Below are 15,749 nucleotides of genomic sequence, written 5' to 3'. Positions count from 1 at the left end.
AAGGCATTAAAAATGCGTCTTATATAGAAGGTTAGGTTGGAGGAAACACATGCTAGGAACTCGACATGCTGGGCACGCGTCTCGCATGCACTGGCCTTGAAGGGGGCAGTCTCAATTAGTCCACGTGTGTTGACATTCTTGACCGTTGCATTGTTAGTATGTGGCCCGACGAAGCGATTGGTCTAAGTTAATTTCTTGAATCGTTGAAGGCTACCGACTCGGGTGGTCCTTCCGACCTTACAAGCTAAGGTTGACAATTAAGTCCCAAGCGCGATAACTAACCTAAAAGTCATGCCAGCTATTCTCGACGATCATTCAGGTCGAGTTGACCCTAATGAGGTCGGACCTGCTCGAGACAAGGCCTACGCAGCATACGACATACATACTGAGTGGATCTATAGTATTGCGAGCGGTTGAAATATCTTATCGGTGTCTATAGTTATCATGTTATGTGCATGTAATTACTATTTGATGTGTATTCAATTTGTTTACATGTACAAAAATGATTAACTGTAAGTACATAATATCATAATGTGTCAATTGCAAGTACAGAATATGAATATTATTTTTGGGCAAAGAGTCACAATGCAAGATATACCTTGGTCCATGGTATAATTTACCGGTAAACACATAATAGTCCCTCATTTAACCCCAAACCTGGGGCTCGATTGCCCTCTTACTTTCCTAATCAAGGTCTAAAAACATGGGCCAACTCGAAACGAAGATTCACAAATATGATTCTTAGAGCATCTATATCAGTGGTGAATTTTATACAATTTTGGAGGTGACAATGACACTAGGAGAGAGATCGAGGAAAGATAACAAAAAAGGAAGAAAAAGAAAAAAAAAAAAGAAAAAAACTAGCAGTTTGCGGGCGTTTGTTGTCACCAACACACAAGGCGCCTGCTCTCCTATTGTTTTCCTTTCTCAAATTGTGAACTCCACAAAAATTTAGCTCTTGCAAGAGGAAGACATGAGAAAAAACCATGCTCCGCATCAGTTGAAAAACCAAGCACAAATTTTAACTTATGAAAAAACCATAAAAAATCCACAGGTGTGGTGTGGATGCTCTTAATTTCTTTGTACTCCTTAGCATTTAAAGAGATGAAATGATAATATTCTCTCTGCAAGGGTAGATGAGGCAGCAGTGATACATTATGATGGAATTTATTTTTGGTGTTAGGTTATTGATGAACATTTTTGAATTCATTTTATTTTTGCTTTTTCGCTCCCATTCAAAAAAAATCCTGACTCCGTTTCTGGCCGGTGGTTGATTGTTTGATACATTATCTTCCTTTTGTAATGATTTTTTGATGGAGAATAATTAATGGAAGTTTTATTTTGAAAAAAAACAAAAAACACGATCGGAGAGACTATTTTAGTAATTTCTTCGTTTAAAGAAAAAAAAAGGGAAAAGAAGAAAAGAGTCCAATTACGATAAAGTAAAAAGTAAAAAAAATCAAAGTGGGACTTGTTTCCCTGAATGCAGTCTGAGAGGCGAAGGCAAAATATAGACGCACGCTGCGTTGCAGGTATCGGTGGGTGCTGGAGTCGTCAATCCTATTCGAAGCTTCAATCGTCGGTTAGAGCTCCTCGCTTCCTATTCTTATTTTATTATAAGCAAAATCAATCTATTTAGGCAGGGGAAGGGGGTGGGGCGGGGTTTTCTGGTAACTCAAACAACTCTCGAGCGTTGTACTTAAATTCCGGTGTTAAGATATGCTCCTTGAAATTCCTCGGTCAGGGATTCCCGTTCGTTGTTCATTGTTGACCCAGGGAATTGGTGGGGTATTTAAGTATTTACTGACAGGGACAGGGGTCAGGGAAAGGACTCCTGAGAACTTGGACAACTCATTCCACTTTTGTTTTTATGTTTAGATTTGATTTGATTTTATTTTTGAAAAGCTAACGAAGTTGGTTACTCCAGGTCCCCATTGTGTAGGGAGGCAGCTAACTCTCAGGGAAATCTCACTTGAGGCTTGGGTGTTTTTATCTTTTGGCAGTGGTGAGAGTAATTCAGTTGCAGAACGGAGAAAAGCCAAGAAATCAGAGAATATGGTCCTCTACCCATGCCCTCATTCACATTATTTTTAATTATTGTTTTAGTTGTTTATTAGCTCAATTTATGCTTTTCCAAGTCACAGAGTGGAGGAGAAGAAGTTGTTAGTACTACAAAACAGAGGGAGCTAGAGCTTGAGAAAAGTCTAGAGTCCCAGCCAGACAATCCTTGTCTCCATTTTGATCTGGGTTTCCTTCTATGGGAGAAGGCAGCCAGCAGCACTGAAGGTGAAGAGATCAGGGAGAAAGCTGCCGAGCAATTTCTGATATCTGCAAAACTCAACCCTCAGAATGGGGATCCCTTTAAGTATCTGGCTCATTATTATGCCAACTTCTCATGTGACCCGCAGAGGGCTCTGAAGTGCTACCAGCGAGCCATTTCTCTCAACCCTGATGATTCTGATGCTGGGGTAAATTTTAATATTCCATAACTCCTATTTATTAATATTTTGAAAAAATCTTTGAAATTCATGAACAAACCTCATATGAATGCAGGAAGCAATGTGTGAACTACTGGAGGAAAGTGGAAAGGAGAACTTGGGGATAGCTGTCTGCCGAGAAGCCACGGAGAAGTCACCCCGTGCCTTTTGGGCTTTCCGCAGATTGGGTTACCTTCTGGTGAATATTAATTCTATGGTTGTCTGCCTCCCTGACTGAACGAATTCCATTCTCTTTACTGCTTGTATTGTTGCAGGTCCATCAAAAAAAATGGACTGAAGCAATACCAAGTCTTCAGCATGCTATCCGAGGCTATCCCACATGTGCTGATTTGTGGGAGGTCATTTATTCTTTCCTTTCCCTCTCTCCCTTTCTTCTGGTGTTTTCTAATTCTACTCATTGACGATGTGTTATTGCTGCCTGTTCCCTTTTCAGGCCCTTGGTCTTTCCTACCAGCAGATGGGTATGTTCACTGCTGCTGTTAAGGTAATTATTATTTAATTGTGTCTTTTACCAAGTGTGTAATACTATAGTATAATTTGAACGTGAAAAATGTTGAAAACCTATCAGTATGTACTCCAATCATTTGAAGATTGATGTAACTTCATATTTATGGATCCTTATCTTTTTTGAGAGATTGGCATTTCTAATATTGTTTGCTTAATCTTATTGCAATAGTCATATGGACGAGCTATTGAGTTAGATGAATCAAGAGTTTTTGCATTGGTTGAAAGTGGGAATATATTTTTGATACTTGGCAGCTTTAGGAAGGTAAAATTCTCTATCTCTGGCATTTTTTGGAGTAAGAATTTTTGTTGTACCTTTTGTTTGCTTGACTTTTTTACTTTGGTGCACATATTGTGAGCACTCTTGGAATGAACCTCTGTGTGGGTTTGGATGTTGGATTGAGATTAACACTAATCTTGGAATTTCTACCTGTTTGTTGCACTAAATCATTGAGCTCATTATCTATTTGGCCAGTTGTGATTTGCTTTTTGTAATTCATCTTTCAGAAGCATCTTAACAACTTAACTGTCTTTATCATTTTCAGGAATATGCACGGTTGCAAAAAAAAAAAGTTGTATTGTTTAGATTTAGACTTTTAGTAGTCTAGATTTAGACTTTCGATTAAAATATGTTTAAAATCCTTGAACTTGTTCATTAGTTTGGTTTTACCATAGCATTGCTTGCTTGCCTGCCCTATATAATTTATTTCTTTTCCCTTTGCTTACACAAAATGCTCAGCTTCTAACTTTTTTCTGTTTCCTGTTATTGCTGTTGTTACTCTTATAAATTTACTTCTGAACGTAGGGAGTTGAGCAGTTCCGTCAAGCTTTACTAATCTCACCTCTAAATGTATCTGCACATTATGGCCTTGCGTCTGCGCTTTTTTGTTTGGCAAAGGAGTGCGTAAGTTCAGGCGCATTTAGATGGGGAGCTTCATTATTAGAGGTTGGTCATACGTGCTTCTCAGAGACACAAGGGTGCCTCTTTTTTTTTTTTTTTTTTTTTTTTTTTTTCCTTAACAGATGTTACTAATTTTCTAAAATGTGAATTTTAATCTAGTTCAGGAGGCATCTAAAGTGGCTATAGCATGTACATCATTAGCTGGTAATATTTCATGCATATGGAAGCTGCATGGAGACATTCAGGTAAATGTATTTACTTAGTTGCTCTAAAATTATCTTTAACCTTCTATTATAGTTCTCTTTGTGCCTACCTTTAGTTATATACTTTATTGATTGGTATATCTGACATTGGTTGTTCTAAAAGAAGTTGGTTTTCCCCCTTGTTAGCTCATGTATGCAAAATGTTTCCCATGGATTGATGAAGGATGGGGCTTACAATCTGATGAGAAAGCTTTCGCTAATTCAGTCCATTACTGGAAGAGAACCTGCTATGTGGCTGCTATGACAGCCTGTCGCTCTTATCAAAGGGCTTTACATATCGCTCCTTGGCAGGCTAACATGTATACTGATGTTGCTATTGCATCAGAGCTCAGTTTCACTTTGGAGGAGAGTGATAAAGATAATTTAAATGCTTGGTATGCATTTTGTTTCATCTATTGATCTGTTGTGTGTAAATATTACACTTATATCTTACTTGCTTATTTTATTAGGTCTCTGCCTGAGAAGATGTGCCTTGGGGGGTTATTGCTTGAGGGTAGCAATAATGAGTTTTGGGTGGCTTTGGGATGTTTATCAGATCATGCAGTGTTGAAACAACATGCTTTTATAAGAGGCTTGCAGTTGGATGTGTCTCTGGCTGTTGCATGGGCATACCTTGGGAAGGTAATACACCAGTTTTTTCTGAGAATACTTTGATTTATTATGCAAACTGTACTGATATGGGGGGAAGGGTAATAGCTTGGCTTATTATTATTGGATGCCAGGCATTTTTCTTATCCGGTTACTTTTCAGAACTTAGTTGCTGTTTAGTTACCCAAGATTAGGCAGGATTGGATGCTTAATCTGACCCTTTATTCTCAGCACTATTTCATTTAAGCAAACACAAGATTGCTTATCCAACACCCCATTTTATATTCCCCCTTAGGCCCTTAATCTCAGGTTCGCAATCCCCCACTATTTCCTTTTGGTTAATTGACTCCTTAATCACCGTAAAAAATGTCCTTATAGCGCATGTCTTTGCCCTCCGAGGGTCTGTACGTGGCGTGCTTCAATGACTTGTTTTTTGCTTGTTTAACTTCTGATTATGTATTTATGTTTTTAATTTGTTGGTGCTATCAATGAAATACTTGTCATTTTTCTTTGAAACCGAGTGACTGATACACATGGTTAATGGTTTTTTATAATACATTTGTTCATAAAAGATGTTGAGCTTGTTCAAAAACATGTTTGGTAAACGAGCCAAACTCAAACAAACATGAAATAGAAAATAATGAAGAACCTACCTTGAGCTTAGTTTGTAAATGGACAAGCTTGAACACCATGAAAGTTAAATGAGTGTTGCTTGAGTAGATTCTTGTTTGTTTGAGCTCTGCTTGTTCACATCCCTAACTTGAGGGTGTGTGATACTTCACTTCTGATAAAATTTTCATGTACTTTATCCTTTGATATGCACAGCTGTATAGGAAAGAGGGTGAACGACAATTGGCACAACTTGCATTTGATCGTGCAAGAAGTATTGATCCTTCACTTCCGTTGCCATGGGCTGGTATGTCAGCTGATGCTGACGCAAGGTAAATTGTACTTTTTATGGTAAACAGCATAATCTATGATCATGTATCTTTTGAATGAAATTTGAATGTGCATGTTCTTCTATTTCAGGAATCTGAAACAAGATGAGGCATATGAGTGCTGTCTTCGAGCTGTTCAGATTTTTCCTGTAATAATTGTTTCTCTCCCTGCCTAGTGTTGTGTTAGTAGAATGCATTTAAGAGGACAAACCATAAAAGTTAATATCAAAACTAACCCACAAATGTTGCCATCATCATATGCTTACTGCTCGTGAAAGAGTTTCAATGTGATGGTTATGCATTTTTGTTGTAATGCTACCTAGAGTTTATGTTACCTATCACAGGTTCCAACTGTTTCCGGTTATTGCACATACTATACTAGTAACCCATAAATTTCTTTTGAAATATACTTGATTAACTGTTTACTCACACAGCTTGCTGAGTTTCAAACTGGTCTGACAAAGCTTGCTCTACATTCTGGTAACCTGAAGTCCTCAGAGGTATGGGGCTAACACTGTACTAGGATATACTTAGAATGAAATCATTATCTAACATTCTAACGTTTACGCTTGCTGGAAACTGTTAGCTACAATGTATTACAAAAAATCAAATAAACAAATAAGAAATGATTATTTGAAATTGTTATACCAGGTATTTGGAGCCATCCAGCAAGCATTGCACCGTGCCCCGTGTTATCCTGAATCTCATAACTTGAAAGGGCTAGTTTGTGAGGCAAGACATGATTATCAAAGTGCTATTGCATCATATAGACTAGCCCGCTATGCAGCTGGCATATTTGATGAAAAAGAATCAAAGACCTATCTCAACCGTATATCATCTAACCTAGCCAGATCACTTTGTAGGGTAATATGCTTACTATACTTTTGTTGGTTGGTCTGGAAGGTCAAGAACAGTGTACTTGATGCCCCATAACTAAGTTTGTGATTTCACTGGTTTGAATATTTTACTCAATACAGGCTGGGAATGCTAATGATGCTGTTGATGAGTGTGAATATTTGGACAAAAGAGGTTAGTTTTTACTGTTATGGCATTTATCTCCTTATAAAATTTTGTATTTTTTTTTGTTGGTAGAGGGGAAAAGAAATGACCTGAATGAGTACTTGCTGTTGTGTTTCGAATGCACTGATTGCACACGAAGCAGAAACTTTTTTAAGTTTCAATACCAGGAGTTTGGGCATAAATTCCAGAGTGTTTAATGCTGTTTAAATTTGTTATTCTTTCTCTATTCTAACTGATTATAAATTTATAGTCGTAGTTTCTGGACCAAAATGTCTGCAACTTTGAGATTATATTTCCTTATGATGCACCAGGTCTTCTTGATCTAGAAGGTTTGCAGATTTATGCACTGTGCTTATGGAAACTTGGAAAAAATAATCTGGCTTTATCAGTGGCAAGAAAACTTGCCACAAATGTTTCGTCTATGGATCAGTCATTGGTGTCCACATCTGTTAGTTTCATCTGTAGATTGCAATATCAGATTTCGGGTCAGGATGCTGCCATTTTAAACTTATTGAAACTCCCCAAGGGATTATCACAGACTTCAAAAGTTATTCTCGTAGCATCTGCTATTCATGCATTAGATCATAAGAATCAGCTTGATTCAGTTATTTCAAGTGCTCGCAACCTTATTGCTTCAACTGAAGGGTCTGCTGCAATGGATTTTCTAGTGGCACTGGGTGAACTAGTAAGTTTTCGTATTGAACTAGGCCGAAATGTCTAATTTTATCTGGGTTTGCTAGCTTTATAAGAATGTTGTTGTTGTTATTCTTCTTCTTCTTCTTCTTATTATTATTATTATTAGAGACCCTTATTATTATTATTTTCCATGTTGCAGTTGAAACATGGATCTAAAGGTTGCCTTGGGTTTAAGAAGGGACTTGGGTACTTGAAAAAATCACTTCACATGTCTCCCAATAGTCACTTGATAAGGTAATTGTAATGACTGCTTCTTGTTATGTCGGTCAGTTGTGCATTGCAGACCATCTGTGTTGGGGTGGGAGTTGCTTTGGTTTATCTATATTCTGAGTTGAAGTTATTAACAATTATTTCACTTTCTTGCCACATAGTACAAGTTTCTTAAAAGCTGGTAATCAATTTTTTTTTTCAGAACTCACTCACTAACGATAGTTATACAGAAGGGTTTTTTTTTTTTTTTTTTTTTCTTCTTCTCTAAACATTGTGACTGTATCCACCCATTCAAATATACACACTTTTCTTTGATTTGATCATATACATAATATTTCAGATGGTCATGAGTAATTCAAAATAGCTGATTAGTTGGCAGTGGCTCTCAATTGTAATTTTCAAGCTCACATATTTGCACTTTTGAAGATTGGGACAACTTTATCATTTTGTTTTTTTTTTTTTTTTTTGTTATTGAAATTTTCAGAAACTTCAGATATCTTCTCAAGGCTACAGTGTCATATTCCTTCTAAAACGGACTTTTATAATGCTTCTTAGTCTCATCTTCCAATTCTATTCTCAGATTTGTCTTACTGTCAACAGGAATCTTCTTGGTTATCTTTTGTTATTAAGCAAGCAATGGAAAGATTTTCATGCTTCAACTAGATGCATAATCGTGAACCCTTCTGACCATCCGAATGAAGATGATAAAAAATCTGCACTTGAGATTTTTGGTGCAGAGGGAGTAGCTTGCCATGCCTTCCAATGCTGCAAAACATCACTGACCACCTGCAGAGGGAAATCTACATCTGGATGTTACACTATGCAGCTGTTACAGAAGTACATTGCTTTAATTCCTTGCATCTTGAGAATTTCATTTGTATAATGATTCTTTTGTTTCCAACTGCTTGTCTGATGATTGATGAATTTTGATGTTTATCAGTGATTATCATTGAATCCTTTTTTGCCATGGATAGTTGATAGACTATCATCTTTTATTTTCATTAATGCATCATTTAATTCTACTTCCTAATTTAACAGGCATTTGCATCAAGAGCCATGGAACCAAACTACACGGTACTTGCTCATAGCTAACTATTTTCAGAGGGCTCGCAAGGAGAGATATCCTCACTATCTATGTGTTGTGCTTGATCGGCTAATAGGTGTTGCCCTTTCTAATGAACTGTATTCAAGAAAGGACCCTTCTTTTCAGTATCAGAAGTTCCAGCTCTTACTTAGTGCAGCTGAGGTCAGTTTGCAATGTGGGAATTATTTTAACTGCATAAAGAATGCTACAAGTGCTTCAGAGCTATCCATACCCGATCGCTATATCTTCTTTGCCCACTTACTTCTATGCCGTGCATATGCTGTGGGAGATAATCCTGTTAAATTGTCTGAAGAATATCTAAAATGCTTGGAGCTTAAAAATGGTTGCCATATTGGTTGGATCTGCCTTAAGTTTCTTGAATCTCAGTACAAACTACAGGCAGATTCCACTGTGTTAGCGTTAAGATTTGAGGAGTGCTCCAAAGATGTAAATACTTCATGGAATGTCTGGCTAGCTATATTCAGCTTAGTGCAAGGTCTAAGTGCAGTTTGGATAGGAGATTTCACAGGAGCAGAAGAATATCTTTCACAAGCTTGCTCGTTAGCCTGTGACGAGAGCTGCTTACTGCTTTGTCATGGTATCATCCTACAACATATAATTCTGACCTTTACACACACACCCACACACCCACACACATATATATTGGTCTTCAAAATTTAATAAATTCTCCGTTTTGTTTAGGTTCTTTGAAGCTGATGCTTAGAATTTAGGTGTTGGTTTCTATTTTTAATTTAAAATTTGTCCATTGAATTCATTTGAACTGTCTATCTTGTTTAGCTTCTGTGACGCTGATGCATAGAAATGAGATGTTGGCTTTTTTAAAATTTGGAACAGCAGAACTTGTTGAGGCAAATGTTAGTGGCATTAGTCTCATTTGTCAGTAAAAGAGAAACATAAAGAAGATCAAACACACAAGGAGTAACCTAGCCAGCATTTATGTGATTTAAATAAAGCTGGAACTGTGGCTAAGAAATTTGTTGTAGAGGGCAATTATAACTACTTAAAAAAAAAACACTGGATCTCCAAATTTACAACTGTGCTTTGGGGGTCTAGTATCCCTTTTTCTTAATGCATTCATTTACATTTTTCTCTGATAGGTTATAAGGGGAGTTTTTTTTTTTGTTTTTTTTTTTTTATTTATTTTTTTTATTTTTAATGAATTCAGGTGCTATTTGTATGGAGCTTGCCAGGCAGCATTGTGATTCAAAGTTTCTGTCACATGCAATTAGAAGTCTAAAGAAAGCTAAAGATGCTACTCCAATTCCAGTGCCTTTTATCTCACTATTGTTGGCACAAGCAGAAGCAAGCCTTGGCTCTGAATCAAAGTGGGAGAAAAACCTTCATGAGGAATGGTCATCTTGGCCACCAGGTTAGTATTACTTTAGCTCTATTATCTCTTCTGTCTTGTTGGGGTGGACAGGTGGTTTGTGGGATTATTTCTTTTTGATGTTCTAAATGTGCATTAGTTTAGGATTCTTAGTGAAGTAACCTAACACAGGAAGGGGGACACTGACCTTGGGTCTTAGAGGCCACACTCTGAACAATTTGAGACAATGGTCAATGGTGAGGACTTCTGTTTGATGTATTAGTGTGGTGAGACGGTAGAAGCATCTCTCATTTATTGTGATACCACCCTGGATATTTAGCTAATGTTTTGTAACATTTGACATTTGTTGTCTACCCAAATTTGAGAGAGGCGTAAATAGAAGGATGGAGCAGACTTGATAATTATAATCCTTTGAGCCATCTTTATCTGCTTTAATGTTCTAATAAGAAGCCTTGTATTTCCTGCAGAAATGAAGCCTGCTGAACTCTTATTCCAAATGCATTTGGTTTCAAGACATTCACAATGTGGTACTTATGGCGAGTCATCTTTGGAGCCTTGTGCAGATTCCATAAGACAGATGCTCCAAGCTATCCATTTGAACCCATCTTCTTCTAGGTACTGGAGAGTATTGAGAAGTTCATTAAGCAACTAACAAGCTATCATGTGAGAGGAGAGAGAAAGAATATGGGATATGGTGCGCTGTGATATTAACCTTATGAATTTTCTGCAGAGAAGATATAGTTTACTGTCTTCTCTAGTTCTCTCTTTTAAATACACCCAAGTTTTTGGCTTATATGGCATTTATAATTTATTGCGGCTTTACTACCGGTGTGTTTACGGATATTTGACCATTATTTGTACATAGATATGGACAGTCCCTCATCCTCTTGTCCTGGAGCTTGAGGTATATTATATGGCATCACTGAGAAAAGGAATAAATGCCACTGGTAATAGACTAATAGGCATCCATCTGATCTGATCCCCAAACTCCCAACAACCATTCCATAAAATGGAATAGGGATATCCAGACAATGCAATAGTCTACGGAATTTACAACGACGATCCTATAAACAACAGTAATGCAATACTAGAAATTTCTTTTGCTCTAACCAACATGGTTGGCATGGTGGTTTAGTACCTTGTCCCTTCAGCATGAGGTTGGGGGTTCAATCTTCACCCATATGAATGGAACAAACCATTTGGCCAATTCCCTATCACTTAGTGTGCTGAGGATTAGTCTTCTGACAATTGGCTAGAGGGATATCTTTTGGCAACCAAAAAAAAACAGAAATTTCTTTTGCTCTAAATGCACATCTAACAAGGCTTCCAGGCCCAAAAAATTACAATTAAAATTAGAATAATATTAATAAATCAAACTCTTTAGCATTCAAAAACACATTACAAAAGAGCCCCATGCTACATCCACATCTATAATACAGTTAGACTTTTCATGTGTTTACCTTGGGAACTTCAAATATAGAGACAATACATTCAACCGATCAATCAAACAGGAAGAAAAAGCCTAAAACAAGTTGAAATATGCAAAGAATCGAGCCATTAGAAATAGCTTTTTCCTTCTCTCAAACTTCTTCCTCTCCTGTAATCAATCTCTGCATCAGAGCTAGATAAACCAGGGGGATGTTTCCTACCATGTCTGGAATTTCCCATCTTGGAGAAGACATCCTCCTCGTCACTGACAGCATGAGTGCTAAGGGCATTTTGTCCAAAAACATCTTTAGAATGCTTCTGTAAACTGTGATCTGTGAAAACAAGAAAAGGGTCAAGCAATCAGGATTGCATAACAAGTTCTACTAGTGCCATAACAATTAACTTCACATAGTAAACCTCAGAAGGTCTGTTGATGAAATAGTAAAACATATTACCAAGAAACATTTGCTTTGCATAGCAATCTCAAATATAATATTTTATCAGTGAATTTGAAAGTGGAAAAATATATACAACTTAAATAATAAATACTACCTTGAAAAAAAAGAAAAGAAACTGATTAAACATTGACAAGCAGAACACATAGGATTCAAAATAACAGAAGGCTGTAAAATCTACTATAGCATATGTACCTGCTATATTGCTGTAAGGTCCCTTAGCATGATATGAACTTGATTTGAGATATTGTGGGCTTGAGACATTTTTCTGACTTTTCTCTACTTTTGTCACCTCATCTGTTGACACAATCATTATATTTTTTTCTTGAGGCTTACTGGAGGCAAAAGGCGTCATGGTAAATGAGTCATCTAAGACATCGGAAATTTCCACATACTGCGTTGTAGTGACAATTTCATCAGCACTAAAACCAAAGGATGCTCTGTAAGCTTCTATCTCCTCTGTGTCTTGTTTACAAGTTTTGTTCTGCTTGTTCTGATGCCCATTTGAATATGCATCTGATTCCTTGGACACACTTATCCTCCCACCAGAATGAGGAAATAAGGAGTGATCGATGTAGAATTGTGCAAATGTAGCTGGGCAGAAAAAATTTGAATCTTGGGACAACTTGGAGGTTTCAGCTGTTCCTGTTCCACGAAGTCCACCTGATTCACACACTTGATACTTGAACTCTTGCGAAGGAACTGAGGGATCCCATTCAGTAGGTGATCTAAGACTACTAGCAGGACTTCCTGGATCGAGCAAATAGGCTGACTGAAGATCATTAGTAATGCCATACTGTGACTTATTTGTGGTTCTAAGGTTTGCAGAAGATGAAAGGAACTGAGCATAAGGCACATCTGGAGAAGAGGGAGTAGTCAGATGTGCCAACTCTGGGGGAGGTGTTAGAGGAGCGGTAGATGGCTCAGTTGTAAAGGTAGAGAAAACAGGAGGAGATACAAGTTGTGTCTCATGGGCATATGGACCAGTAGCAAACATAGTGGATGATGGACCTCCTGGGGAGTTGGCAGATAAGAAACAATTTGGTGATTGAGCTGTTGAAGCTATTGCTGAGTTTGAAAAAGATGCCGGAGAAGAAGGTGGAGCTAAAAGAGATAGTGTGAGTCCTGTAGTCTGATTATTTATGGCACCAACTTGGGGTCCATTTGGCTGATTTGTTAATGAATTGGCCTCCCGAGAAGCAGGTACAATACGTTTTCCACCTTTTTGTTTGCCAAAACAAGACGATCCACCCCAACATCCAACCCATCTTTTATGCTGTCAAAGAACTAGACTATTAGCAACCTGTAAGAAGGCTAAAGGAAATGTAGATATAAGTGCCCAAATGCTTCAACAAGCAGCGGTAAAAGAAGACTTTGGGCACATACCATTTAAAACAACGAAGATAAAAATAAGGCATGCAGGCATATGTAGAAATAAATAGTTGGTAAATAATTGCAGATCTTATCAGCATATGCAGGGTAAAAATATGCTTTATCATATTGCTGGGATGTTTAATATAAAAATGATCCAAAGCACATTATCTGTGTCCATAAGTAACAATTATCATTGACTGATATTGCAAAGGCCCTCAGCTTAAGGTTATAAATCTTAAGACTCCAAGCTCCATAGAATAATGACAGATTGTTAAAAAAAAATACACGGGTGTATTTAAGTCCCAAGCAGAGATGGAAAAAACTTATTGTTATAAACACAGATGTAGAGATCAAGTGCGGGCCAACAATCCTGACACAACAGTTTAAGTCTTGGAATTATCTACCGGTTGGTGGAAAATTTTGAATCATTCCATCAAGGAAACAGTGGCAACTAAAGAAGGTAATCTGACTATTTCTGAACAAAAGCCCTACACATTCTGCAAAATAACCCCCAACCCCCAATCCACAAACCTCAAGCTCTCCTTCTCCAAAATAAAATCGTAAAATTCCATACAATACAGTACTAGCAAGCCATCCTTTGATGAGAATAGGGATGGAATCATATAGTTCAAAAATAATAATAATTATAATGGTAGAAGTACACAATGTGCATATGAAAGTGGATGGTTAGAGATAGAAATGAAAAATAGTGAGTGAACATGGTACTGAATTCCACTAAAAGCAAGCAAAAGTTGATCATGCATGAAAGCTTGTAATCAGCATAATATTGTCTATCCAACAGACAGCAAAGAAAGATAGACATTGACATCACTGTAATCCATATGCATGCTTCTAAAATGTGTATATTTGAAGTAGGGGCCAGGGAGAAAAGTAATTGCTGGCTGTTTTGACTTGAGCCCAGATCCAAAAATTTCAAGACTAGAGCAAAATGTGGAGAAAATAGCATAATTAGAGTGTGAAATGCAGGGATTTTTGTCCTCACAGCACCAAGGATGTAGTATCATTTGTGCTGGGTCAGTGGTTTTACCGTGGAAATTCCATTGCACAAGTCATCAAAGATCAGATCTGCGTGGCTCTACCACTTGATAAAGAGAAAGGGGACAAAAGAGCGAGCTAGCTAGCTAAATGGCAAAACAGGAACAGCCCTCAAAATAAAGCTAGATAGACAGCCATATCATAGAGAGGAAGTGCTAGTAACGGATCTATCAAGTAGGAAAGATGGAAATATAAAGAAGGCAAGAGTGTAGAATAAAGGAAGGAGGGGAGAAAATTGCATATAGAGCAGAGTAGATCTGGGAGACGGAAATACCCTACCCTGGGGCGAGGAGGAGGAGGTGGTGGGTCTTGCGTGGGAGGTGGCGGAAATCCATTCTGCTCAGAACCCATTTCCTTTGTTTAACAAGTGCAAAAGAGTTCACCACACCGCTGCTCTTCCTTCCATCAACACTTATACAACAAATATGTAGTTTATGTTTCTGTTGCTAATGTAATTCACCAATGCTTTCCGCTTTCTCCTATCCTATCATATCCGCAGCTTGCCTACATATACATATAATAGATAGAGAATAGAGTACACTTACACACTTCTCTTTCTCAGCTCCTCCTCCTCCAACTAGACTACTATCACTATCATGGAGGCATAAAATTTATGTATGTTATAGATAGATACTAGATAGATACACACAAAATACAGAGGAGGAATATCAACCCCAATCAACTATCAACAAATTCTTCCTTAATCAGACGCTGACAGTTGAAAGATCTACATAAAGATACAGACAAATATATTGATGTTTCGGTGATAGGGATTACTGGATTAGGGATCTCGTCTCACCTACACCATAAAGAGTGTGAAGAGGGAGAGGAAGGGATGTTATGTTGCACTTTTGCTTTAATCAATTAAAGTTGAACAAAGACAAAAGCTCTGTTTGCTGTACAAGACATGTGCTCATATATGGTATGGTATCACTTAATTTATTCTACCGCCGGAAAACAAATTCCATCAATAATTTCGTATGCTTTGAATAAGAAACAACTCAAAATATTTCTCTAAAAATAAAAAAGAACAAACTTATAGTAAATTGTTTTTTTTTTTGAAATATTATTTTTGATAAAATAACATTTAAATTATGAACAAAATAAGCTACAACTTTGATACTTGACGATAGAACAAGTGGTGGTTTTACATTTTACTCTGATTCCGCCAATGTCCTTGAAGCTGACTTCTTCCATATATTCCTCATATTGACATTGTCTCAAAAATGACTTAAGTAGTTAAGTAATGCACAAAACACCCACGCTCAACTACTTAAGTAATGCACAAAACACCAATAATCAACACCGGCCGCCCTTTTCGCGTGTGTGCTTGAATTGCTGTCTCATAATACTAAACTTTTATTTGTACCTCTGTATGTCAAATGT

General features: G+C 37.3%; 2 protein-coding genes across 2 annotated transcripts; one reads left to right on the top strand and one right to left on the bottom strand.

The window, feature by feature from the left end:
- Window positions 1-1,455: 1,455 nt before the first annotated feature.
- Window positions 1,456-10,875, top strand: LOC109167431 (tetratricopeptide repeat protein SKI3). Its single transcript, XM_019316449.1, has 22 exons — window positions 1,456-1,582; window positions 1,928-2,058; window positions 2,145-2,468; window positions 2,554-2,676; window positions 2,753-2,836; window positions 2,932-2,982; window positions 3,175-3,267; window positions 3,808-3,948; window positions 4,068-4,148; window positions 4,293-4,540; window positions 4,616-4,787; window positions 5,580-5,695; window positions 5,784-5,841; window positions 6,127-6,192; window positions 6,344-6,556; window positions 6,670-6,721; window positions 7,024-7,397; window positions 7,548-7,642; window positions 8,219-8,455; window positions 8,657-9,300; window positions 9,889-10,092; window positions 10,518-10,875. The coding sequence occupies exons 2-22, from the start codon at window positions 2,056-2,058 to the stop codon at window positions 10,700-10,702; spliced, it is 3,564 nt and encodes a 1,187-aa protein (XP_019171994.1). The 5' UTR covers window positions 1,456-1,582; window positions 1,928-2,055; the 3' UTR covers window positions 10,703-10,875.
- Window positions 10,876-11,390: 515 nt separating this feature from the next.
- LOC109171393 (uncharacterized protein At1g76660-like) lies at window positions 11,391-15,156 on the bottom strand. The gene is made up of 3 exons (XM_019320477.1): window positions 14,643-15,156; window positions 12,129-13,209; window positions 11,391-11,810 (listed from the first exon to the last, which is right to left on the bottom strand). The coding sequence occupies exons 1-3, from the start codon at window positions 14,712-14,714 to the stop codon at window positions 11,608-11,610; spliced, it is 1,356 nt and encodes a 451-aa protein (XP_019176022.1). The 5' UTR covers window positions 14,715-15,156; the 3' UTR covers window positions 11,391-11,607.
- Between the last annotated feature and the right edge of the window lie 593 nt (window positions 15,157-15,749).

Source organism: Ipomoea nil, unplaced genomic scaffold (genome assembly GCF_001879475.1).
Source record: "Ipomoea nil cultivar Tokyo-kokei standard unplaced genomic scaffold, Asagao_1.1 scaffold0317, whole genome shotgun sequence".
NCBI classification, from domain to species: domain Eukaryota; kingdom Viridiplantae; phylum Streptophyta; class Magnoliopsida; order Solanales; family Convolvulaceae; genus Ipomoea; species Ipomoea nil.
Note: the sequence above shows the minus strand (reverse complement) of the source record. Positions and strands in the feature narration are given on the sequence as shown.

Bases quoted from the DNA above. Each gene is read 5' to 3' on its own strand.
- LOC109167431 (XM_019316449.1), top strand. The intron at 2,469-2,553 runs GTAAATTTTAAT...ATATGAATGCAG, and splicing joins CTGATGATTCTGATGCTGGG to GAAGCAATGTGTGAACTACT. The intron at 3,949-4,067 runs GTTGGTCATACG...AATCTAGTTCAG, and splicing joins GGGGAGCTTCATTATTAGAG to GAGGCATCTAAAGTGGCTAT.
- LOC109171393 (XM_019320477.1), bottom strand. From the start codon at position 14,714: ATGGGTTCTGAGCAGAATGGATTTCCGCCACCTCCCACGCAAGACCCA. The intron at 13,210-14,642 runs GTAGGGTATTTC...GTTCTTTGACAG, and splicing joins CTCCTCCTCCTCGCCCCAGG to CATAAAAGATGGGTTGGATG. The intron at 11,811-12,128 runs GTACATATGCTA...TTGTTTTCACAG, and splicing joins ACCTTACAGCAATATAGCAG to ATCACAGTTTACAGAAGCAT.